Below are 27,516 nucleotides of genomic sequence, written 5' to 3'. Positions count from 1 at the left end.
TTGACTGATGGTCTGATGTTCTTTCGATGAAATGCTGTGTTAGCTTTACTCCAGGTGGAATGGGATGCACACCTTCAGTCCACAGAATATTTTTCCAAAAGTCTTCAGGATCATCAGGATGTTTTTAGTCAAATGTGAGACAAGCCTTTGGGTTCTTATTAGTCAGCAGTGGTTTTGGCCTTGGAACTCTTCCATGGATGCTGTTTTTGCCCCGTCTTTCTCTTATTGTTGAATCATGAAAACTGACCTTAACTGAGTCAAGTGGGTCCTGCAGGTCTTTAGATGTTCTGGGTTCTTTTGGGACCTCCTGGATGAGTCGTCCATGCACTCTTGGAGTCATTACCTCTGCCAAGGAGGTTATGTGATCGGGTGGGTTTGTTTGTTTGTTTATTAATTTGTTAGCAACATAACTCAGAAAGTTATGGACGGATTTTGATGAAATTTTCAGGAAATGTCACAAATGGCGTTAGGAAGAACTGATTAGATTTTGGGACTGATCCGGATCACCGTCTGGATCCAGGAATTTTTAAAGGATTCTGTACTATTGGGAGATAGGGCTAATGGCAGAGGTCTACGCTGTTACCACTTCACACCAGGAGATGGCGGACATTAGTAACTTCTATCCCAGCAGCATTTTTGGGTGTGTTTTTATCCAAAGTTTTGGAGTTTATAGAGTTTGACAGACGCACACCCGGTGGAAGAGACGAGTTGGAGCGTAACAGAGAGAAAGACAGCGATTTGTAGAGAGAGTACTCACAATGCTGGGAGGAATAGAGGAATATTCACCCTCTGCCATGACTTCCAGTCGTCCGGTGAGACCATGGGTGAGACTGTCAGTGCATCTGTTGGCACTGGCAGGCAATGCTTCAGCCATGACAGTCCACCCAAAGTGAAACAATGCTTTGCCTCACCATGTTTCCACCCTACCAGGGAGGGAGTAATTGGTGAATGCAGTGGTGGGGGCACATGGAGATGGATCCAGGAATTTTTTAGAGGATTCTTCACTATTGGGAGGGCTAATGTCGGAGGTCTACGCTCTCCGAGTGATTTTCTAGTTTTGCTCTGCTGGCCACTCCTGCGAAGGTTCACCACTGTTCCAAGTTTTCTCTATTTGTGGGCAATGGCTCTCACTTCCCCATAGTCTTGGAGATGTCTTTGTAACCCTTTTCAGAATGATAGACGCCAATGACTTGGATTTCTTCAGATGGCGCCATGATGTGTTGCTCCGAGATCTTCCCGAGATGAGATTTCAATGGAGCGAACTGATGAGGTCATCGCAATAGGATCTCCTGACTGGTTCGTCCGTGCTGCCGGCAAAGCGGAACAGACCACCCCCACAAGGCCTTTTAGCCATTTAGTAACACAGTAAACTCTTACCAAACAGATATGTCCTGCTCTATCCTTCACTGCTGCTGGGTTTCATTCCCCTCTCTCTCCAAACTATCAGGATCAGACACCGGGTCTAACACGTACGGACATATATCAAAATTCACCTTATTTCACTCAGACGGACTGGTTCATTCAAAGTTTACAAGTACGTAAACAGCCAGGAGGGAGGAAGGCACAAAACATTGAGTCCTGCCCCAGGAAAATCGGTCAATCGGAGGAAAGCAGGTCCGTGGGGTTGGGGTGGGGGGGTTTAAAGAGACAGCAGCGAAAACAAAGCGTTTCAGACGGAGGTTGAAATAAGGGTTTTTCAGGATGCCAGCGTGAGAAACATGAGTTTTTTGAGCCGTAAACCAAGTGAAGCTACTACGTGGGTATCAGAGAGATGGTGTAAAGCTCTGAATAAAGGCATAATACCCGCACTTTAAGAGATTTCTGGATTCAACAGGTCTGGCAGTATTTAGGCCTGGGTGTGGATGGTGGAATTGGACTGTTGTTAATCAAAGGTTATGTTTGCCTAATATTAAAATTTACTGATGATCTGAAACATTTAAGTGAGACAAATACGCAAAAGAATAAGAAACCTGATGCTTTCTCCACACAAACTGTGTGATTTTAGGTGGCTATAGGCTAAGAAGTAGGCAGACCACGAGTGAAATGGCTATGGCTGAGATTTTACTCAAGTATTTTACTTTATGTAGCATTTTTCCTCCTCTGTGTCACGGTTTAAACACTTTGCTGTGATTTATCCATAAATATCTGCCTTGTATACTCTGCTAGGAAGCCGGGGGAGTTTTATTGATCCCTGAAGATTGCTCTCTCTGCTCTTTACCTCCCTCCCTCCCTCTCTCTCCTTCAGCCATGAATGAATGAATGAAGGCGGCAGGCGCGCGCCTCAACGTCCAGCGCGTGCTTGTCGGGCAAATCAGTTAAATGGCTGTAAAAACACTTAAATTTTACTACATTTAAAGACAGGTTGGTAACGGTTGAGGAAAAAAAGGCGGCAGATACGATGGGCTGAAAGAGCTCGCGGGGTTCGGGTTCTAACGGTCGAGTCTCGAGCTCCTTCACGGTCATCACGTCACCCCTTCTCTCTCTCTCCTTGCCCACTACTCTACCTTGCTCTCCCACTCCTCCAGAGACCACAGCGAGGCTCGAGGGGTAGAGTTACCGAAGGGGGAGGGGGTCGAGCGACATAGACAAAGAGAAGAAAAGGAGAGAGAGAGAGAGAGAGAGAGAGGGAGGGAGGGAGAGAGAGAGAGAGAGAGAGAGGCTGGCGTGCTTGTGAGAGGTTGAAAAAGAGAGAGAGAGGTAGAGAGAGGTAGGCTCAGAGTGCACGGGGAGGTGGATCCCTATGTAGTGTAGCAGCTTAAGCTAAAGCTAACTAGCCATGTTGCTGTCGCTGCTGCTGCTCCTCCCGCTGCTGGTGGTGTGTGTCTGCTAGCGGGCCGCCCTGGACTCCCTATCCGCCCTGAGGTGCATCATGCCCGGCTGGAAGAAAAACATCCCGGCCTGTCTCCAACCGGACCAGGAGGGAGGTAAGACCGGAGCAGACCGATCCGCTCGGGTTTACACCGCCCGGCGAGCGTGCCCCTTCTATCTCTCTATCTGTGTGTGTTTTAGTGCATACCTGTGTGTGCGCGCGCGTCTGTGCGCGTGCTAATTATCGCCGGTGCAATCTGCGAGCAGCGTGGCTCGGCGCCGCCGGTTGAGCTCGCGCAGACGTTGACTATGTTGAAATTAGTGAAAGTTGGTAACTGATACCGTATGAATGTGCGCGCGTGTGTATGTTGTCTCGTGCTAATCTGACGCAACGGGTGAGGTTACAGTGACGTTCCGGTGATTTCACGTTATAGGGCTGCTTAACTTATGTACGCTAATGTGTTTATCATAAAGAGCAATTATCCGCTAGCAGCGGGGCTAACAGGCTAACCAGTCGGTTAAACGGTTGGGTCTGCCCTTGTGAGTGTGTGTTTGTGTGTGTGTGGAACGACCACCTTCACCGGGCTGCGGGCGGCAGCAGCCCCGGTGTTAAACGGTGTTACGGTGAAATCTGTGACCCTGCAGTTTTGTGTGCCGCTCGAGGTTGAGTTGTGGGGATTTTAAATGGGAAACGGTTCGGCTAAATATTGACAAGTGAGCCGTTAATGCTCCACTTACGGACCTGTGCACTGCTGGCACGGCTTCAGCCCGTTAACGGACGTTAAAATCGGTGACTGTAACGCTTCCTGGCAGCATATAGCAGCCCCCACTGATGTTGTCATAACACCCCTACACAGCACTATATACTGTCCTGCTGTAGCATGGTAATCCGTGATACAGCACTTTAATACACCCGTTTACGGTGTTTTATGCCATAAAATGAGGAATTATACAAGTGGTACTGTGCATACCTACTATTCATACCTTAGTATTTCTATGTTAGTACTACTTTATTACCGGGTATAGCGTTTTAATAGAGATAAAATTGAAATATACCAGTCGAACTGTACAGAAATACTATTTATACTGTAGTATTTTTTTGTTAATTCTACTTTATAGGTATACCTGCCTTTTGAAGCCAGTATTAATACATTCATACTAATAGTAATACTCACTGCCAGAGGGCCAGGGATAAAATCCAGTACTGACATAGTACTGGTACCATCACATCCAGTACCAGGCTGAATTACAACACAGGTATTGATACCTTATTTCTACTCCTGCCACCAACAATGAAAGCCAAGACATACATTATGGCATGTGTGTGATCCATGTGTTAACTTACATTCGTTTACTTTTCTTATCCCATGTTCGACCAGCATCTTATAAAGATATTTCTGCAAATCCCAGCCAGCTTTTATTCTCCTGCTGACTTTGAACACACTTTTGTCCTCTCAAAAGTGTTGTTTGAGGCACCATTTAGGCACCGGCACCATGTAAAAAAGTGTCGATTTAGCACCGGTATAAGAAAACACCAAAATGATAATCAACACTAGTTATTTATTATTTAATATAGGGAACAAATATATTGCTTTCATCACAATATCATATTTGTAAACTAAAATTAAAGCACTTAATTCAATCAGCTAATCAAGGAAGCCATATTGAACTGATTCTGAATGCGTATAACATGACACTAGCAATGTTTAGGGGTGCATGATATTGGATTTTTGCTGATATCCAATTTGCCAATATTCAGATTAATTTTAGGCTGTACCAATACTGATTAGTTATCTTGTAAAGTCATTAAGCCTTGTAATTAATGTCCTGATAATAATTAATAGCAATCGTAAACATACTTTTTAAACATTTTCTCTTCGTATTCATTACATGAAACTTCTTTCTTTATCTGTAAGATTGGCATAAAAAAGGACATTGGCTTTAATATCCGGTGATTAAATGAATCAAAAGGACAGATACGTGCAGGATTTTATTAACAAAGGTAGTTAATTTTCATTTTCCTTCATCTTCTTGTCGCCTTTCTAACACCCAGGCGACCCCTGGGGTCCCCCTTTGAAAAACAACATCAGGCTACAGAAGTTACTAAGTGCAAACCCTTCTATTTTTCAAGAAGATTTTAAAGCATTCATTACTTGTGGAAATGATCAAATTAGTACAGGTAAATACACTTACACCTTTATTATTTTTCTTGAGTGAATTTGTTTAAGTATTGAGCTTTTTTCTGTTAACCTCGTGGTAGATCTTCAAATGGAAAAGGTTGGTGATCACTGCTTTAAAGTGTAAAGAATGATGGTGAATAAAGAAAAAGACTTCGGCTGACGAGTCTGTTGGTCCAACCTTAAACGCCACTAGTTTATTTGTTAGGGCAGCCAGTATACAGCTGACTCCAGACCCACCAGTTGAGAAACACTACAGTAAAGGGCCTCGAGCCGGATTTAAACCCGGGCCGCCCGCGTACATGGGGCACGCCTTAAACCACTAGGCCACCTGTGCCCAATTTATTTCACTTCAATGTGAATTTTGAGCCCAACATTTTCAGCATCAACATTTGTGTTATAAACACAACAGTGCCCTAATAATTAGTGAAGCCTTATTTGCAGATGGGCCAGTTTTAGAAGCTTGCTCTTTTATGTGACTGACAGGAACCAGGGTTTCTTGTTTCTCCTGTTGTTGTTATTTAATAAACAGTAGAAATAAGTGGTGTGCTTGATTACTAGGGGCGTGACTCGACTCCTTTATTAAGCCTTCAGATGGGGTTGTGTTTACTATTTTCACGAGGCAAGACAATAAGAACGCCCCCCTTTTATGGCTTCATCAGAAGTCTGATTTATTCTGGAAGCTTTGAGTTAGCAGGTTGAGACGTGTTTGATGACATTTCCAGAAATGATGGAGCCGATGGATCATCCTTTTTAGCCTCACACCCTACTGGGCATGACTTTCAGGCATGTTTGGGCAAAAATCAAGCCGTAGATGTGGCGAGTAAGCTGCCTGAGGCACCACTGGCTGTGAAGGAGGATTGACACGACCCAGGTTATGCTCTAGATGTCCTTGGATGTTACCAAAATAATGTTTCAGAAATAAAGTCTACAGCTTTAGGGTGGCATACGAGGTGGATGTGGTGTGTAAGCACAGCTTAATTTAATTCAGTTCAATTTTATTTATATAGCAAATTTCATACAAATGTAAACTTAATGGGCTTTACAGAGGATAAAAACAGACGCAAAACGACAAACAGCAACAAAGATACACTACTGAGTCAAGAAAAACAGAAAGTGTAGGGATAATAATTAATGATCTTGGACACACCTTGCAACAAACTGTACATTTTGCATATACTAAAGTTGGGATCTCCTAAAAGGAGCCAATTCAAATCCATGAACAAGTTTGCACACATGAAGATAACCAAACAGCCAAAGGCAAAGCTTAGGGTACTGTATGGGCAGGCTGTAGGTGTGCCATGAGATTCCAGTCTTGCTGTGGATGTTCCAGGGGCCAGAAAACTGCTGGTGGTCCCTGGGTTTATCACATGGAGTGACAAAATAAGTGCCACTGAACTTGACCTTGGCTGCAAAGTACACTCGTCTGCTAAGCTTGACTCCCCCCCTCTCTCCAGCCTGGGGTTGTGGCCCACAGGGCCCCATAATGAGTCCTTAGTGCCCTACATGCCTTAAACCTATGCACATGAGTGTATGACAGCGGCCAATCCATTTGAACAAGGACAGATGCTGTAGGGGCTGGATTATCAAACAAAATTATATCAATAATTCAGTCCAATTTGCATGATATTAATTTAATGTTTTATATTTTCTTCTTTATGTAATTTTTAGCCTTTAGCTGTGAAATCAGACCTTATAACCTATAATGCAACCAGCCACTAGGGGGCGATTGAGATATGTTATCCATCTAGTCTTCATTCTTCTATCATTTCAATGATATTGAGCGTTTTGGGGTTGCTTTAGGAGCTGTAATAGTTTGGTGGGAGGCTGTGGAGGGCCTGATGTGGCCCTTAGGTTGCCAGTTAATAATCAATGAATTACGGGATCAAAATGAGCTATAGCACTTGGCAAATCTAGAGTTACTTTCATCGTCTTGTTTTTATTTTTCTACTGCATGGCCCTCAGACATAAAGAAATATTATGATACTTGCATTTCAATATAGAAAGCCAGGAGGATAAGTTGATGTTCTCATATAGTTCACACCTAAACGCCAGGCCTTTCCTGCACACGCGTTCCATTTGAAGGTTGCGTGGGTTTCATCCAGACGAGAAGGGGCGTTTTGGAAAATAACTGTATGAGATTTTAATTTCATATAAGCACAATTTAAGTCAAATACTTCTATCAATCATAGGTCAATCCTGGCTAAATTTGGCTGATTTAATGGAAGCCTAAATGACACTAATAAAGAGCTGCTTTGAGGACCAATTCCTATTCCTGTCTGATTTGAACCAAACGATCCATAACACCAAACGGAGCCAGAATTCCCTGGGTGTCATGGTGGAATCTGTGACCCCTCAGTTCGTGTGCTGCTGCAGGGTCAAGCGTGGTGAATTTAAATCACCAACAGTTTAGCTAAATATTGACAGGTGAGCCGTTTCTGCTCCACATACAGACCTGCGCACTGCTGGCACGGCTTCAGCCCGTTAATGGCCGTTAAAATCGGTGACTGTAACGCTTCCTGGCAGCACATAACAGCCCCGCTTGATGTTGTCATAACACCCCTCCAATGATTTAACAGGGCTCTGTGAGCTGTGCTCGGTTAATCTGGGTTGGTATTCTGTGCAGTTGCATGTTTTTGATTAAGTGCTCCTTTAATTAGGGTTTGATATGGAATAATAAGGAGATATACTATTTAAGTGGCACTACTCAGCAGCATATCCTACTTTATTCTCATTTCTACCCACTCTTTTGAAACTAATACTGCCCTATTTATTCAAATACATTTATCTGACAACATCCACCAGCTCTAACAATCAAGCAATTAACACAAAAATGGGCTAACAATCATAATCAAGTGAAATGATATAGATTTGTCCTTATAATGAATGTTTACTCCTGCTTCTTTTGGTGCTGCTAAGTGCTTTTAAACTAGACTGATTTCTGTTAAATTATTATTTAATCACTGTGATATTGCCACTCTTTTTAATGGAACAAATCTGAGTACTTCTCCGCTACTGGAATGTAAAATGCATTGAACATGACACTGAGTCTCATTATTTTGCTGTTTTTGCCAAAAATAATTGGTCAGACTCGGTGTGTTGTTTGACAAAACTTTAACTATAATATCATGTATAATTACTCTAAAAACTTCTCTATTATTAATTGCAGCAGTGCAGAAACATTGCTGCTCTGTTTGTTTACAACTAAACCAAAGTGATAAGCCAATTAATCAGTAGGACTGAAAACAGAATAAATTAAGGGGCAAAATCTTTAATTATTGATGGTTATTCATAATTCTCTTGTTCAGCTTCTCAAACATGAGCTTTTATTTGTTTCTAGTCTTTGTGGATTTACTGTTTTTTGCCAAGAGAACAATTCCTGATATGCATTTTAAGCTTTAGGAAAGTGGGACGTTATGAGTTTAATTACATAAAAATCAATAATACATCAATAGATTTGTAATTAATTTAAATAATCATTGATTAATGCACTACACACATACACATCATATACATATCCAGTAAGATTAAAGGCCGTTTTCATCAGTCATAATCCTGATTATGACGCTTTCTAATTCCTCTAGACTAGTGGTTCTCAACCTTGGGGTCGGGACCCCCTTTGGGGTCGCAAGACGCTGCAATGGGGTCTCCAGATGCCCTAAAAAAACTAAGAATATTTTTGAAATTACACTGTTGCCACTTTACAACAAATTTGTCATATTTTATTAACCCCTTTTCATCATTTTTTTCCCACCAACTTTAACACATTTTTGCCATTTAACACCAATTTTGGTCAGTTTTAAACTCTCCACCACTTTTTTCTTCCTGTTTTTGCCATTTTTAAACAAATTCTTGCCACTTAAGCTTAATGTTGCCTCTGTTGACCCATTACTGCCACTATTAAACCCTTTTTACACCCAATTTTCCCATTATCACCACATTTCATCCTTTGATATGCACAATTTTGGTAGTTTAACCAATTTCTGCTAATATCTCCCTGTTTTTTTATTTCTCAGTTAACCTTTTTTGCCAGGTTCTATCAATTTTCCATCCCACTTCATCAAATTTCCACCAATTTTTGTCAATTTAAATCAATTTAAGCCACATTTTAACTCCCTTTTACCACTATTTATGCCCATTTTTGCCACTTTAACCCATTTTTGCCCTTTTTATCTAATCTTTGTCATTCTAACTCCTGAGAGGTGCAAATGCTGTCACATTAATGGGGGCATCAGTGAGTCATTTTGTACATGCACTCCTGCAAATTTTCTCATGCATAACAGTGTTCAATAGTGTATTTTTTTGTGATCAAATGTTTTTATTCGTTATCAGAGTGAGGTTTGGTTCACATATCAACACAAAATAACAAGACACATTTTCCTCACTGAAGAACAATCTGTCAAAAGGTGGATGTGGTGAGTAGGCTCGACCAAAGATACCATCAATGTGGGTTGCAGGGTTGCCACAAGCCACCGGTCATGCTGCGGATGTCCCAACGGCCTGAAAACTGGTGTCAGTTTCTGGGCTTATCAGCAGGGGTGAAAATGCTCAGACAAAAGAGATGAGCCTGATCTTTGCTGTCGAGAAACACAGGTATGTCGACATGTGTTGAGCTTGACTCTGGCTTCACTGCCTGCATACATGCTGGCAACCTGCCAGGCCATCTTCACCTATTTATTTTCATTTTTCTATTAATGTTTTTTCTGTAGTGTGTTTTCCTCAGTGGGGGTGGGGGTTTGTTGTCAGCCTGAAGCTTCTTGACCTTTGGTGAAATGTCTCGTTTTTTCATGATCTGATTTTATGCTGTCTTAGCAATATAAATCACATCATTATGTATTGACATTTTACAAACACTAGGATTCAAATGAATAGATAATGAACCAGTTGATTTATAGAAGGCCTGATTAAATTATTCTTCGCAGATGAGAAAATCCTGCATAGTTGAGACATTTTTGCACTAAAGTAGATTTTAAAAACATTCTGGAGACGTGACACTACTCATAAATCATGCTTTCATTCTTCTCTTGTACTAGAAGTGTGGATCTATTCAGGATAAAAGAGAAGATGATGGACCTGAGTCTACGTTAGACCAAAAACAGAAACGTCACCACTGACCTAAACCGTACTCAGAGTTGTAATTCTCCTTTTACACGTGGTGTCAAATTCAACAAACCATTTTTAGCTCACATTTACAGCGTTTGAACTCCGCAGACAGAAACGTGTTTGCCTTTACAGAGAGAGCACACAAACTGCACTTACAATGTAAATACTAAAATCTTTTTAGATATTAGATTTTTATCTGTTCATTCTTTTGGGAGCTTATTTTATAGTTCATGAACAGAACCACTGGCGAGGGGTTTTATCTGATTTTTTGTAAGTGAGATGTTTATTTAACCTTCCAACAAAAAAAAGAAAATTGCAATACTATTTCACATCTGTATTTTATCAAATATGATACACGATGCGGCATTGGAAACCGATAATCTGGAGGGCTTTTTTTTTTATCATTAATCAGATTGTAAACAAAAGGTTTTTAAGGAAATTTTTGCTCCTGTTGATTTGCAGAGGTCCCACAAAATCGCCTATCAAATATGATACCTTTGGCTTTAAAGGGTTAATATAACAGACCTCATATTTAACACCCTACAGGGGTTGACCAATAATCATTCTGGATGATTATCTGTATCGGTGCTGTCTTCTACTGATCACCAATATGATTGATTATTAGAAAATCCACTACTTTGGCTCTTCTGCATGTTGCCTTGTCCTGTAGCTCAGCTCTCTTTCACTAACACCCTCACCTACACGATATTGCCAAAAGTTTTCACTCACCTGCCTTGACTCGCATATGGACTTGAGTGACATCCCATTCTTAATCCATAGGGTTTAATACGACGTCGGTCCACCCTTTGCAGCTATAACAGCGTCAAATCTTCTGGGAAGGCTTTCCACAAAGTTTAGGAGTGTGTTTATGGGAATTTTTGACCATTCTTCTGGAATCGCATTTGTGAGGTCACACACTGATGTTGGACGAGAAGGCCTGGCTCTCAGTCTCCGCTCTAATTCATCCCAAAGGTGTTCTATGGGGTTGAGGTCAGGACTCTGTGCAGGCCAGTCAAGTTGATCCACACCAAACTCTCTCATCCATGTCTTTATGGACCTTGCTTTGTGCACTGGTGCACAGTCATGTTGGAACAGGAAGGGGCCATCCCCAAACTGTTCCCACAAAGTTGGGAGCATGGAATTGTCCAAAATCTCTTGGTATGCTGAAGCATTCAGAGTTCCTTTCACTGGAACTAAGGGGCCAAGCCCAGCTCCTGAACAACAAGCCCACACCATAATCCCCCCTCCACCAAACTTTACACTTGGCACAATGCAGTCAGACAAGTACCGTTCTCCTGGCAACCGCCAAACCCAGACTCGTCCATCAGATTGCCAGATGGAGAAGCGCGACTGGTCACTCCAGAGAACGCGTCTCCACTGCTCTAGAGTCCAGTGGTGGCGTGCTTTACACCACTGCATCTGACGCTTTGCATTGCACTTGGTGATGTATGGCTTGGATGCAGCTGCTCGGCCATGGAAACCCATTCCATGAATCTCTCTACCACTGTTCTTGAGCTAATCTGAAGGTCACATGAAGTTTGGAGGTCTGTGGTGATTGACTCTGCAGAAAGTTGGCGACCTCTGCGCACTATGTGCCTCAGCATCTGCTGACTTGTGATTTTCCCTGGCCTAGCACTTGGTGGCTGAGTTACTGTCATTCCCAGTCACTTCCACTTTGTTATAATACCACTGACTGTGGAATATTTAGGAGCAAGGAAAGTTCACCACTGGACTTGTTGCACAGGTGGCATCCTGTCACAGTACCACACTGGAATTCACTGAGCTCCTGAGAGTGAGCCATTCTTTCACAAATGTTTGTAGAAACAGTCGGCATGCCTAGGTGCTTGATTTGATACACCTGTGGCCATGGAAATGACTGGAACACCTGATTTCAATGATTTGGATGGGTGAGTGAATACTTTTGTCAATATGGTATATGTCTCGCCCATAACTCTATCTAATTGGCAACGATGTCACATGAGTTCTAGCCAATCAACACGGCAGCTTGGCGTGCAATAAGAGCAGGTGGACGCGCATCCACTGTGTCACGCTGACAATCTTCTGCACGGTTTCTTTCAATGACAAGTCTGTCCATTCTCATAGGAACCCCCAAAAACCAAGAACTTGCCCCATTTTTAGCTTTTACCCCTACTCCTCGATCTCCAGTACCTCCCTGCCCGATGAAACAGAGTTACAAGAGGTAGAGTGGAAGTCTTTGGGACAGTAAATCCTTGTTTTATACTAAAACAACATAAAATAATGATATTAGATTTTTGCAAACTTAGAATTTCGTCAACAAAGAAGCTGCTGACATTCACACACTTTCTGAGCTTCTATCTTGCAGATGATTTGCAGTGGATTCTGGGAAATGTCACAGAACTCTCGGTTTGGAGTGTGCATCAGGAAAATCTCAGTTTAAAGGGCCATGTTGCTCCACAACTTCACCATGTCCCTCAATCCAAGAAGAATTGGGACTCCTTACACCTGCAAAATGTAGGTGTAGTAGGCAAGGGGAGAATTGGAATAGGGCCCAAGTATCAACGTAGCATTTCTCCCTACAGCTCAGAAAGTCCTTCCACAAACTTTCAAAAATTAGGATGCTGATGGCACAAAAACTCCAAATAATCTCTCTCATGGAGCTTGAAACAGTAAATATTTGCCTTTTGTGCTTCATTTAACCACTGAAATAATAAATCAATTATAAAAAATAGTCTGTGATTAATTTTCTGTTGAATTATTAATCACCATCCCTTCAGGATGAAACCATAATTTACAGCATTGATCACACAGCCCAGCATAAAGTGTGTGGATGCTAAATGTTTCTGCTTCAGTCCTGCTGGCTGATATAAAACAGCTGATTTAGTGTGGAGCTGTAAAGCTGTCTGTGCTGCTCATGGAGAGATGATAACGTGACCCTTAGGTGTGCAGAGAGCTGCTCTACTGTGGTCACAGTGCTATACAGGTAAATAACATTAGATGGAAGAAGAAGAGGAAGGAAACGTGTTAAAACTAGAGACAGAAAACATCAGACAAGAGGAGGTAGGAGGGTAAAAATAGATGATAGTTGAATAATAGATAGACGTAACATAAGAGACACGGTGTACAGCTGTATAGTTCTGTAGTAACATGTGTACTTGTGTCTCAAAGGCTGCAAAGAAACTTCAAGAGAGGCTGCAGCAGAACAGAAGTCATTACTGGGATGATAATTAGCCCCATTTTACCTCCAGTTTAGCTAATTTAATGTGCCTGAATTAGTGTCGATTCTGATTGTTTGTGGGTAAATTAACAGGGCTGTTAAAGAGGAAGAAGCAGGCTCTGGAGGCGGGATGATACAGCTCGCTGATGACGGTTCACAACCTCAGTCTCTCACCTGGAGAGTCCAGAAGGGACGAGCACCTGTCCGCCTGCAGGCCACGCCGCAGCTCTGATCCGTGGAGAGACCTCGGCTGTCTGCAGCTCGACAGGAGCGACCTTCACGAACATGACTCACAACCGCGGTCGAGAAACCGACGACCGCAGCCTGTTTCCCGAGGAGACGCTCGCAGAGATTTTATTTTATAGTCTGTCTTCTAAATCAGACCATTAATCCTTCAGTCAGTTTTCTGCTCTCTTAGCTCTGGGATGTTTGTGAAGGAGAAGTCACAGAGAAGAAAAAGCTGCCGTCTGAGCACTGAGGACGGCTGTGGCTCAGGAGGCAGAGTGGGTTATCCACTTGTCAGAAGATTTGCGGTTCCTGACCAGGTGTCAGAGTGTCCTTGGGCGAGAAAGTGAGCCTAAAATTGCTCTGGAAGGCTGTGCCATTGATGTTGGAGTGTGTGGACATGCATCAGATTAGATCTTGATGAGCTGGCAGCTTGCAGCAGTTTGTGTGATCAGTGTGCGAATGTTGTCTGTGTGGTGTTGAGAGCTTTGATTGGTCAGAAGATACGAAAGGTGCCATGGGAGAACCGCCAGTTTACACATTTTCTGCACAGCCACAGAAGACTGAGACAAATACTCGGTTGGTAAAATGATATGCAGCAATTTCTCTGACTTAATCACAATTTCAGTTTATAGTGTTTCACTTTCATGCAGTACAGCTTCAAGGAGACGACAGCGGGGAATACAGCATGTGATGAGAGAATCAAATCAGTATGAATATGAAAAAGACACGAATCAAGAGGACTTCATTAGCTGATACAGTCTTTGACAAAAAACAAAGAAGCAGCACAGCTTTGGGAGAGATTGAAGATTAAATGACTTTAATTCTACATTATATGGACAAAAGTATTCAGAGAACTAACTATAATACCAACAGACAATATGGAGTTGCCCCCTTTTGCAACTTTAACAACCTCCACTCTTCTTGGAAGGCTTTCCACAAGACTTTTGAGTGTTTCTGTGGGAATCTGAGCCCATTCAATCTGTAGAGTATTAAAGAGGTCAGACACTGGTGTTGGACCAGAAGGCCTGGCTCGCAATCTCCATTCCGGTTCATTCCAAAGGTGCCGGATGGGATTGAGGCCTAACATTGCAAAGCAGATGGATACGCCCGTTTCCGTGTTTCTCACTGGTGAATCCATCTTGCAAAGCTCCCATCTGAACCGTTTGGGCGCAGTTAGAAAGTGACAGGACCAATCAGCGCCGATGGGCAGTACTTTCATCGTGACGTAGGCGAGAAGAGGCCGGTGCAATTATGGCGGAAGAGGCTAGCGTGGATGCTGCTAAAGCGCTAGTTTTATCAGAACCTGATGCCTTCCACTTTGTGACTGAGTTGCTGTTGTTCCTAAATGCTTCCACTTTCTAACAATATCACTGACAGTTGATTGTTGAATATCCAGCAGGGATGAAATTGCAGCGAAGGCATCCATCACAGGACCGTTGAGCTCTTCAGAACCGCCCATTTAGGATCACTAATATTTGGGACTGCTTGATTTATACACCTGAGGCAATGGGGCTGATTGAAACACCTGATTTCAATCATTAACAGGTGTGGCCAAATACTTTTGTCCATATAGTGCATGTTACATCTAAGGCTATCTAGATCAGTGGTACTCAACCTTTTCAGTCCAGGACCCCAAAAATAAAGGTACCAGAGACCGGGGACCCCCACTGTACCTGAAGGTGGTTGAAAACAGCCATGCACATTCAAGAATAGTCATGTGGAGACAAGGCTGTCCATAAGGGGGGGTAAAGGGGAAGGTTTTTGGGATCCAGCCAAACTGGGGGCCAGCAAAATCATGGTCCTTTGGGAAGTTAAGCTTAAAATAAAACAACTTTTGTTAAAAACATATTTAAAATGGGTAAAAGATGTTGCTTAAGTTGGTGAATAATGGCAAAAAATGGTGGAAAAGGTGTTGAAATTGGATTTTTAAAGAACATTGATGGGTTAAAAGTGGCCAAAAATTGATTAAATTGGCAAGATTGGGTACAAAAAGTGTTAAAATGGGATCAAAAAGTGGCTGAAATGGCTTTAAAGTGCAAAAAATTGAGGGACAGTAGGAGGAGTGAGATGAAAAATTGATATAAACTGGCAAAAAAAGATTAACTGTGGTTAAAATGGGCAAGGAGGGGTGTACAAAGTGGTTAATAGTGGCAAAAATGAGGCAAAAATAGGCAGAAAGTGGCAAGAATTGGTTTACAAGTGACAAAAGCAGGCAGAAAAAAGTGGTGGATAGGGTATTAAATTGACACAAATGGGTTTTAAGTGGCAAAAATGTGCTAAAATTGGCAACATTGATGTTTACTAGTGTTGAAAAAGGGTTAAAAAATTTTTCAAATTGGTGTAAAGTGGCAACAGTGTAATTTTAAAAATATTCTTAGTTTTTTTAAGGCATGGAGACCCCCTCTCAGTGACCCCCAATGGGGTCCCGACCCCAAGGTTGAGAACCCCTGGTCTAGATGATTTAAGGCCCAGTTTTTCCAAGAGTCGATTCAAGGCTTGTTGTTGCTGGAGCTGGAGGATTAATCAAGCTTCAGTTTCAGTTACAATTTCAGCTTCCCACTATCACTCGCTTTGTCCAAAGGTTTTGTCGTGTGGTTTATGGTGCACATCGTCCTGTTTTTACAACACAGTCTGTCCTCTGCCCCTCCCTCCAAAACACCTGTCACTATATTTGAACCAGTGCTTCTCATCTGGTCCTGTAAATAAGAAATACAGACCCAAAGTTTGCATAAAATTTGGACCTCAGATGGCACAAAATGGAAAAAGAGAACAGAGAGACTGGAGTAAAATATCCCAAAGTTTCCAGAAAAATTATTTTAGATTCTCTAAAGTTTGGAGGTGAACTGATAGGCAAAGTTTTCTCTGTAGATTGCAGTAAATTCCAAAAACATTTCCAATGAAAATTCATGGCATCCTCCTGAAGAACAATAACAAAAGTTTCAAGGAAATGTCCTGATGATTCCTGGAGAAAATTCCTCAAAAGACCTAGCTCCAGTAAATTTTTATGGACTCTCTGAGTCTAAACCTGAGTATTTTTTACAAAATGAGCATCATGATGTGTTAAAGAAGATCTGGAGTTAGAGATTTAGAGTATAAACGTGTTTGCTGAGGGATTAAATCAACCATCTTATCACAAGTCTTGTATTGATTTCTGTTTGGAAGTGGTGGCGTCGCCCGCTGCTCACCATGAAAGATAACGCGAGTAAAAATAGTGAACGTTTCAGCAGCAGTGTTGTCATAGTGTCACATTTAGAATAAAAACCTGTTTTTAACGGATGATGACGCACACGCGGGTCCTTCAGGTTGTTTAGTGTGTGTCTGTGAGTGTGTATCTCTGAGTGTTTATCTCTGATTGATTGTGATTACCGTGTTCGTGTGGACGTGCGTGCAGCCTGACTTCATCCTCCGTTTTAAGCTTTTGACTTCCTCAAAGAGAAAATGGCTCAAGCGCACACACAGGAGCACACCGCGTCACAACAGCGACACACACACACACAACTCATCACACGCACACTAATACACACACAGAAACCCGCACGTCGCCGTTTGTGAGGTGCTGATGTCAGAACTCTGCTCATCTTTGTCCTCAGGATTACTGAAGCAGACCTGACTCTCTCTCTCTACTTCAGCTTAATGTATTATCCCCATCGTCTCTGACACGTTTAACTCTCTCTCCCCCTCTCTCTCTCTCTCCCTGTTGAGCAAACTGCTGACTGTGTGTGTGTTTTTGTGCACGTTTGTGTGACAGTGCATGTTTGTGTGACTTTTTTATCCATCTAGACGTGTGTTTTAGTCGTGTGCACTGCCTCCCATGGCTCTGTCTTACAGACCCAGGAGTGTGTGGATGCTTTAATATTACATGAACATGACATCATGTCCATTTTTGCCCGCTGTTCTCATTTTTACTGAAATGAAATAAAAAATGGACGCACTAAAGGGCACAAGTACTCTCCTACAAGGTATTCAGCTTTTCAGTTTGTACCTAGAGAACCAGGAATAATCATAAATGTCTGACTTAGGGCTGTCAAGAGTAATTGCATTAATTGCGTAGAATTAAGGTCCACAATTAGTGCATTATTATCTTTTAAGTGCAATTAAACTCATGCTTAATTTTCCCTTCAATACACTCAGTGAGAAACAAGGAAACGGGCGTATCCATCTGCTTTGCAAGGTTATGAAGATGTGATTTCACAAGAGATTCAAAACATTTCTAAAATCAGATGTGAAAATTTTGGACTGCAGGGGTTTGCATCACAGCAAGAAGGTCCCTGGTTGGCTTCTAACCCCCGTGCACACATGGGTTCTCTGTGGGTACTCTGGCTTCCTCCCACCAACAAAAACATTCTCGTTAGGTTAATTTGTGTCTCTAAATTGGTTGTAGGTGTGAGTGTGAGCGTGACTGCGTGTCTGTCTATACGTCAGCCCTGTGATTGACTGGTGACCAGTCCAGGGTGTACCCTGCCTCTCTCCCAATGACAGCTGGGATGGGCTCCAGTAACCCGCGGCCCCCAACAGGATAAGCAGTGTGGAAAATGGATTGGTGAAAGGTTTCAAAGTTCAGCAGTTTACACAGTGCTCTTGGACAAAAATGGGCCTCAGTTTACATAAAGCTGAGATTGTCCTGAAAATTTTGATATAAAACATTTGGGTATTGTGTTATTTGCTAGAACCTTAAAAAGCGAATTAAAAAATGATGTACAAATTGAAATACTCTCAGACCTCAGAGGGTTAACTATTTCATTATCTCTACGCGTGCAAACTTACATATAACTATGCATGCATCTTCTATGCAATGTTGCATACATAGATACACTTAAATATGCTATCCCTGTGCAATAATACTTGCATAAATGCATGCAAATTGTGCAAAATAGAGCTATGTGCAATCATATCAGCACTTTGAATAAACAGGCCAGCACTCATAACTCATCATTGCATTTTGTTTGATCAAGCTGGTAGGCACAAGACTAACCTCAATCTTCTTCCATCATATTTGTGTGATTTTATTCACGTGAAAAGTTCTGGAAGCTACAGTCTTCACTCTGTGACTCGGTCACAAGTCTTATGATTGCTCTCTGTGCCTAAAGTCTGCCTTGAGATGGGCAAAATGGGTTCAGGATTTGCTGCTCCTGCAGGAGGAATCTTGTTCAGGCAAATGTATGTCTGGGGGAGCTGGTCTCCTTAAGTTGTTTTAAAGGTAGTTTAAGGCCCCGTTTACACGATGTTTTTGAGTGAAAATGCAAAAGTTTTGTTGTGTTTTGGCTGTCAGTTTACACGGCAACGGCGTTTTGGTGCCTGAAAATTGAACTTTTTGAAAATGGACTCCAGAGTGAAGGTTTTCCAAAACGCCCCCGTCTCCGTGTAAACAGGGAAACCAGCACTTTCTGAAAACGGACATGCGCACTGCAGTGGCAGTAAATATCCAGGCTTATAGGCTTATAACGCATGCGTGGATGGGAAGCCCACAACAAAACAAAGATGGCTGACACCAGTGTGCTCTTCGTGCTCCTCACTCTTTTAAATTTTAACTGTACTTCTCCAACAAAGTGTAGATTTACTTCACCATCACTTGGATCAGCGGAGACGTACTTCATGCCTGCACCAGATTCTGACTCGATGGGCGTATGGGTCGAGTCAGAATCTGGTGCAGGCACGAAAATCACACCGCCATCTACTGGGCTGGCATGTATACTACATCGTTTTTGGTGTTTCCCACAGTGTCGTGTGAACGGATCATTTTGAAAACGTTGCGGTCTGAACGTGGAACTTTTTGGAAACGGAAAACGGAGCTAACCGTTGTCGTGTAAACCAGGCCTAAAGGTGTTGGAGGAAGATGCATCAGGTTGTAGACAGGGATGTTCCGATACCATTTTTTCCCTCCCGTTACGATACCGATACCAATGTCTTGTATTGGCCGATACCAATACTGATCCCATACCAGTCTGAACTATCTGAAATGACTGTTCACAAATTATTTTAGACCTATATTTGACTCAGAACATGGTTCAACTATTAGAATTGTAAATGTACAGCGTCTCTGTGACCCTAAAGCGGTTTTCCTGCTGATTATTGAGTTTTGCCTCCAAATATTAAAATAATAATGCTGGGAGCTGCATCACAGGTTCTCTCTATCTCTCTTTTATAAAATACAAACTTTAGTGCACTTTTCCAAATACAATATAAAACTAACAACTCTCAGATTAATGATTGTTGTTAACAGATATGTACTAAATGTATACAGTTGTTTAAATCATCAAGTGTGTTGAACTCTCTCTCTCCTTTCTGTTATTTTGTGCAGCATCACGTGATGACAGAACAGCCTGCTATTGGCTGACGGACACTCAGAGAGAAACAATATGGCGGTTAGCATTCGAGCTAGCGGTAGTGAATGGTCGTAATTCGATTAAAATGGATATAAAGTCATTCAATATCGGGTTTACTGGTGTGGATTTAATTATTAAAGTCCCCAAAACACACACGAGTTCCAGGCTTGCTGAAAATGCTGCCGCACGGGATTCAAAGGCATCAATAGCGTGGGAAAATGGGAAAACACAACGGCTAGATTCAAGAGGAAAACAAGAGGTAACAATTTATGGTTAGAAAGTTATTTAACTTTTTATAAACTGTGTCACTTCTTGTCTTGTACGACAGCGCCAGTCTGAAAGGCGTTTTAACGATCACATTCAGAGAAAAACTCACGCAGCCTTCATTCTCTGCAGCTGCAGCAGGTCCCTTGGTAGTTCTTCGCTGCTGCTGCGCTGAAAACGGAAGGCCGACAGTGAAGAAGAAACTATTTCCAGTTTAGAGCGCTAACAGTTAGCATGGCTAAACGAAGCAAACTATAAAGTTCAACCAAACGGTATCGGATCGGTGCATAAACTTGTGTACTCGCCGATACGGATACCTGCATTTTAAGCAGTATCGGACCTATTTTTGATACTGGTATCGGTATCGGAACAACCCTAGTTGTAGGTGCTGTAATTGATGCCTTTCTGCTCTGTGACTCAGGACACCCTTAAAAGTGAGATTATTAATCTCAGTGAGGTTTGCCTGGCTAAACAAATTAAAACAAATACAATAATTTGGATGTCAGGTGATAATCCTGGTTCATGTGGATGCACCTCAGTGTGTCTCTGACGGCTCAGACTGCACAAGGAGGCGGTCTAGGATGTCTTCATCTGGATTGGATTGGTTGTTTACATGCAACGTGTACTCGCAGGACATCACATATGTTCTCTTCATCTTGAGATATATTTTTGGTGATACGTTTTCTATAGAGTCATCCAGAGAAGGCATTTTTCATAATTAACCTTCGGTTTGGAAAACGGGATGATAAATGCTCCAGAAGTGGAAATTCTGAGCCACTGTGATGCACAAAAAATACCTGCCCAGGCAAAAGGTTGTCAAGCCTGATTTGAATGAGAGGGGGGTCTAAGTGGGGGGTCTGCAGACCAATCAGAGAGCCAGCAAAGGTAAAATTGCTGAGCTGTTGATGCTTGAATACTTGTAATTACACAGCCAGTGTATTTCTGCTGGAAGTGCTCAGCGTTTGTGTAAAAAATTTGTTTTTTTTTTAGATCATTTTTAGTAACAAAATGAGTCTGATAATGAGCACATGTAGATTTTTAGCACAGTAGAGGATGCTAATGGGCGTTTGGTGTGTTTTATGTTCAGCTGATTAGGTACATTGTTGTGTTTCATGTGTATTTTCGTCCCTGCTGGATCGTGTTGTAGAGATTTCCGTCTGCACATGAAGCTGCTGATTAAACGTCTTCATTACTGAGAGATCTAAATGAGCCAGATCGTTTAAAAACACAGATTTATCTTTAATCTTTCAACAGGAAACAGACTCAGGATCAGAATCTGTTTTCACCGTCCTTCATCTGTTACACGCACACAGCCCTGGGCAGTGTCCAGGTGGACGGCCGAGCTGCTGGCATCATACACATACACTCATTTTCTCCTTGGATAAGCCCAGCATGGACCGAGAAAAAACACTGATTAATACACCACACACACGATGAAGCCTTTCCTCCAGCCCTGCAGTCGCTCTGACACTAAAACCTGCAGAGAGAGGAAGAAGAAGAGAGCATTTCCTCTCTTTCTCTGATCTATTTTTTCCATTGTGGTCTTAAGAAGCTCCAGACGTGTGTGTGTGTTTTTTTTGTGTGTGTTTGTTTGTGCAGCCTGCATCCTAAAGATAACCGTTTCTCCGTCTGAGGTTGAGTGGAGGGACTGTTGGGAGCTAAATTGTACTTTTCCTTGCTTGAGAAAAGACTCTGGGTCCACTTTTTAAATCCTTGTTTTCACACTTTTTGGAGTCAGAAAGTGAAGAAACAGGAAGTGGATCCGTGTGGATTTTGAATTAATATTCATGACGGCGCTCTGCACATGATGTGGAGGACGTCTCGGCTTTATGCAGACGTCCTCTGATGTGGTCAGAACTCCAGTGAGTCTTTTGTTGTCAATCAGTTTTCAGATTTATTAAAAAAGTCTTTCACAAAGTTTTCAAATGTTTCTGCCTTTAGTCAGTTTTAAATGTGTTTTTATGTGATTTACAGCAGAATCTGGCAGGAAAATCCCAGATAAAGTTCTCAATAATCTGCTAAATTGAAGGGCGTTGGTTTGATTTGAATATTGGAATTAATGTGTATTATTTGGACGAGTATGGAAAAAATTTAAGGCATTAAAAGTTTGTTTTTCTGCCTCATTTTCAGCCGTAGGCATCGTGATTTAAGGCCTCGGCTTATGTGATTATTATGATTATAAGAGATATAGAAACGCCATTCAGAAAGGACCTGGTGCCACATTTTCAAACCCTAAATATCAAGGCTTGTGGGCCCCATAATGTGACACCATACACATGTGGACTAAATTGATGGTGCCCCTTCTTGATTTATCTGAAGTTGAATAGAGGCTAATTTCACCAAAAAGACCACTTTTTTTCTGGAAAGCTGAGAAAAATGCATTTTTTGTGAAAGAGAGTCTGTCAAGCAGAACAGTGATTTGAATTTTATAATTTTGCCTTCAATGACATAAAAGACATCTGAAAATTGTATTACAAATGTTATTTTATTGTAAAATTAACAATGCTTCCAGTCACTGTCATTCACACTCTAGAACTGGACGTCCTCCACGGGACCCCCCTATACGCCCATGTCCTCCCCTGCTTGCGTGCCCCCTGGCACTGCCTGTAAATTATAGAAGTAATATAATGTAAAATATATTTTATATATATATAATCTAATCAGATATGAATTATTGTGTGTGATTTTATGTCATTCTCTCAGTCAATAAGAAAAAAGTACAAAAATGAAGAAAAATTGGAAAAAGATTTTTTTTATTTTTTACTATTCTGAAAAAATTGTAAATGATTGCATGATATGTAATGCTTAACATCTCTGCTGCAAAATAAATGAATAAATAAATAAAACTAGGATTTTCAGGTTAAAGAAATATTGGGCCATATTGTGGTTTAATTTAATTTGTGATTAATTGCCCAGCCCTACTAAAGACTCATTTAAAAAGCGTTAAACCGACTAGTCTAAAGAGAAGAAAATACTTAGAAAACAGTCGTTTGCTGTGTTAGCCATGCTATACATCACACCTGCTAGCATTCGCAGGCTTTGATTTGTGGCCTTTTCTCTTCGGCTGAGTAGTTATCCACGAGCCCAGCCCTCGACAGCCTACGTACCACTTTATTGCCATTTATTACTCAAAAATCTGTCATACCACACTGTTCCTACAACATGCTAACTGCTGAGCTTCTCGTGTTGACGTCTGGTGAAGTGCCGGGGGGAAAGCTCAGACAGGAAGGCTTCTAGTGACGGGAGGTTCATCACAGTTTTAAAGAGCGTCATAGAGCGGGTTTTCAAGCCTGTGTTTATAAAACATATATGTATTAAACCCTCATGAAATAAAAACTAAATATTTTTTAAGTTATCTTACTGTATTAGATATAGGACCTCCAGAAACACTGTACAGTACGCTCCACTGTCCCCTTTCTGTAAAATAATATTTATATCAAATTCAAATGATCAGATTTCTGTTTTACTTGGCTGAATAACATCAAACAAAAATGGAAAGAAAGCTAAAAACCACACTTTCTACACTGAGTGCAATGAGGCTTTGTTCATGCTAGCATGTGACAAAAATAGTGTATGATGAAATCACACTGGTGTGATCGTGGACAGTGTCCAAAACTAACCTTTTCACTTACCAGCCAGCCTGGCTGGTAAACGGGATGTTTAATGATGAAAGGTAGCTTAAATGGGCAAAAAGGTGACAAAGGGCAAAAATGGGAAAAAAAGTGGTAAAAATGGGGAAAAATGGTCAGAAAGTAGCAGAAATGGGTGAGAAGTAACAAAAAATGGGTGGAAAGTGACTTATATGTGCAAAAAGCAGCCAAGAGTGGCAAAAATGGACAAAAAAGAGAAAACAAGTGGTATGTAATGGCAAAGGGTAGTTTAAATGGGAAAAAAGTGGAAAAAAATGTTTAAAAGGGCAAAAATGACAAAAAGAAGAGGCAAAAATTGGGTAAAAGGAAAACAAGTGGTATTTAATAGCAAAAGGTGCTTTAATGGACAAAAAGTGGCAAAATCGGTTTAAAAAAGGGGCAAAAAAGGGAAAAAGTGGGAAAAAGACCTCGCTAAAATGAGCAAAAAAAATTTGGAAAAAAAGGGATATTTGATGATGAAAGTAGCTTAAATGGGCAAAAAGGTGAAAAAGGGCAAAAAAGGGAAAAAAGTGGAAAAAATGGGGAGAAAGAAGCAAAAAGAAGCTGTAAAATGGCCCGAAAAAATATGAAAAAGGGGTATTTAATGGCATTATAACTGAATAAGAGGGAAAGGCATGTGTTTAAGGACATTTGCAAACCAAAATGTCCAAAATATATTAATGTTAAAAATGTTTAAAAATCAGACATAAATGTTTGAAATGTTGTTTAATTTTTTTATTTGAATCCTTTTTGTGGGTGGGGGTCTACTGAATGGATCAGTTCTTAGGGGAGGCTCAATCTCACACACTTTGAAAAGCCCTGGTTTACACAGTCTGTTGAATGTCGCTGAGCTGCTGTATTGATGTTTGAAGTTTGTTGTCATGAGCTACCCTGATCAATCTAAATCATTTCATTTGACCATGATCCGCTTATCTAGATGATTTAATCCTAAAAATAATCCTGTATTGTTCCATAACTTCCAAACCAAACCCCTTGGGGGTTTGTCTACCATGAGGAAACATGGCGACTCTCGCAGACAGCTGCTGTCCAGCTGTTTGTTGTTTCCTCTCCGGGTTTGTGCTCAGGTTGAGCCGCGACCTCGGGGAATGAACGGCAGTCAATGCAGTCTGTGTCCATTAGGAATCAAGGTCAGTCACTCAGCGGTCCATTAAGACCACAGACTCACTCCTCTGTCTCTCTCTTTTGTTCACTTTGTTTCTCTCTCTCTTCTCTGTCTCACTCTCTGTCCCTCAGGCGTTATCAATCACTGCCCGTCTGCCCTGATGAATCATGGGAAATGTCTAAAACCTGTGGTTTTCTCCTCAGAGCTCTGATTGCAGCAGACGCAGTTCCTTCAATCGGCCAGCAGGGGGCGTGAGAGGATAAACGGATTGGTGTGTGTTCTGTGAGAGGTTTGTGTGTTTGTGGAGCGAGGAGAATTAGATTATACACACACCGAGGAGGCGTCCAATCGTGTTAGAGCGCTGCAGAGGCTCGAGAGCGATATGCAAATGAGCCTGAGCTGTCATTTTTAGCACCGATACACTTTCTCCCTTTCTTTACTCTCTCTCTCTCTTTTTCTGTCCGTGTCACTCACCGAGACTCGCCCATCTGCCTGCCTGTCACTCCCGTCAGAGCCCGTGGGGTGTTTTAACCCTCGGGGACGTCTGACAGGTGAGGGGAGGCAGACTCGTCTCCTCCTCTGCTGTCCTGAGCTAACACTGGAGCTAATCTGAGTTTATGGATGAATCATGAGATAATCCCTCACTTTTATTGGCGCTCTAAGTGAAAGTATTTCTCCTGTTAATGCCGTGATGGCTGGTGGTTTCCAGTAATGTGTGGTTCGATGTTGTCCATGTCCTTGAATGACAAAATCACTCTGGATTTGCTGCTAATTCTGCTGGTAACGGTGTGATGAAATGCAATGATGCTGACAGAAACAGGACAAAGGATTCAAGAGTGTTTTAAGGATTTTATCCTCTAAATTTTTCAGATTTTACTGATTGTGTAACAGGATTAAATCTTCTTTCATGTTCAAACAGAAGAAAGAACAGCAGCACCATTTAAAGCATTGTTGCACCGTGACCGTTTACTGACAGCAGATCTACATAACTTTTTATTATCACTGATTTATATATTAGAAATTAACATAAATGAAGCTAGAAAACATGCATTTATGATACCATTAAAGGACGGGCAATATGGACCGAAAACATCTTCTCAGTGTTGTCGTCTGACAAAAATAAAAGAAATAGTTGTTTTAATACCAAAATCAGACCATAATGGAGATTGTTTGATACCAAAAAATTGAAATAAAAGATCTAGACATCCAAAATTAACAATTTTAAACTTTTAATCAGCCCAGATTTCAGATGAACTCACGCAAATCATCTAAATTGTATAAGAACGTTGATAAAATGTAACACTTTTTGTTAAAAAAATAATCTAATCTCCCCTTTTTAATGCTAGTTAGTATCAGAAGGACTGAAACTTCATGATCTGCAGTCATATTTTAACCAACGGACCGAGAGCACTGTCAGAATTTCACAAAAACATTGGCAACATTTAGGACTTGCAAGAGACTAACTTCTTACCAGTTCACCACACTTTTCCAGATGTTTCAAATTAGGGCTAGAAGATTTATGCAAATAATCTAATTGCGATTTTTTTCCCCCCAAATATTGCTATTTGTTATGTGATTATCTCTTGAGTTCCTCATCTTATGCATTTTCCAATAAACAGAAGCACTAAATCATTCTATTTTATAACCAACACAATATTAGACTAAATCAGGACTGAACAATTTAAAAGAAGAGCTTTCATTGAGATTATTTTGACTCCTACTGCAAATTGGATGTTTTATTAAAGGGAGCAGTGTTAATATTGGCAGCTATTTTTAATTTTAGTTTCAGTCTTTAAATTAAATGCATTTTAGTTTTAGACACATTTTAGTCATTTCTACCCTTTTTAGTTTTAGTCTAGTTTTAGTCCATAAAAAGTCCTCACATTTCAGTCTTTACTTTTAGTCCAAGCATTTGTCTAAATCTGGTACCAAATCATGGTGGTGTGTTCTCTGCACTGTCAAACCTGGGGTTCCTGCTTTCTACAGCTGGGAGGCAGAATAGTTACAGATGACTTGCATTTTGACAGTTTTCCACACAGTGGAGAAATATCACAGTTTTTGAATATTTGATGAAAACTACATTACATTTTAGTCTAGTTTTAGTAATTTTGACAAAAAGAAGCCTTAGTTCTTGTCAGTTTCAGTCATCACAGATCTATTTTTGTTAGTTTTAGTCTAGTTTTTGTCATGAAAGACAAGGCTGTCTTAAATTTTTTCAACTTTAAACTTTTTAAAGGTATAAAATGTGATTGTTATGTGTGTAGTTACACTGTACGAACAGCAGGTCTAGCTCATGTGTTTAAAAGAAGGCAGTTAGTGTCAAACATTTAAACTTTGATTCCAACTAGCCTCAGGATTTCTGTAGTTAACTGTGATACATCTCCCATTTTGTTGCATTTTGAAATTTGACTATTTTGCATTGTAAGTTGTTTTTGATTCATTTTGGATTTTTGTACTGTCCTTAACTAAGCATTGGTGACTTCCTGATTGATGCAGAGCTGCTTTTATTTTAAAAGAAAACAAGAAACATCAGGTTGATCAAAAATGATGTTGGAACTTAACAATGAAAAATGGAATTTGTTATGGATTGAAAAGCATCATTACCAGCATTATTGTGACCTAAAGGTCTTTCTGCAGGTGTTTTTTAAAGCTTTCAAGTACAACT

The 27,516-nt window shown here is 41.1% G+C and overlaps 1 protein-coding gene across 2 annotated transcripts in view; it reads left to right on the top strand.

Moving 5' to 3' along the window:
* Positions 1-2,869: 2,869 nt before the first annotated feature.
* Positions 2,870-27,516, top strand: part of grip1 (glutamate receptor interacting protein 1) — a 116,987-nt gene continuing 92,340 nt past the window's right edge. For both annotated transcript variants that reach the window (XM_041780337.1, XM_041780336.1), the window contains exon 1: positions 2,870-2,924. In XM_041780337.1, the coding sequence (XP_041636271.1) occupies positions 2,870-2,924 (55 nt within the window). The remainder of the gene's footprint in view (positions 2,925-27,516) is intronic.

This window comes from Cheilinus undulatus, linkage group 23 (genome assembly GCF_018320785.1).
Source record: "Cheilinus undulatus linkage group 23, ASM1832078v1, whole genome shotgun sequence".
NCBI classification, from domain to species: Eukaryota; Metazoa; Chordata; class Actinopteri; order Labriformes; family Labridae; genus Cheilinus; species Cheilinus undulatus.
This window is presented reverse-complemented; position numbering and strand designations above follow the sequence as displayed.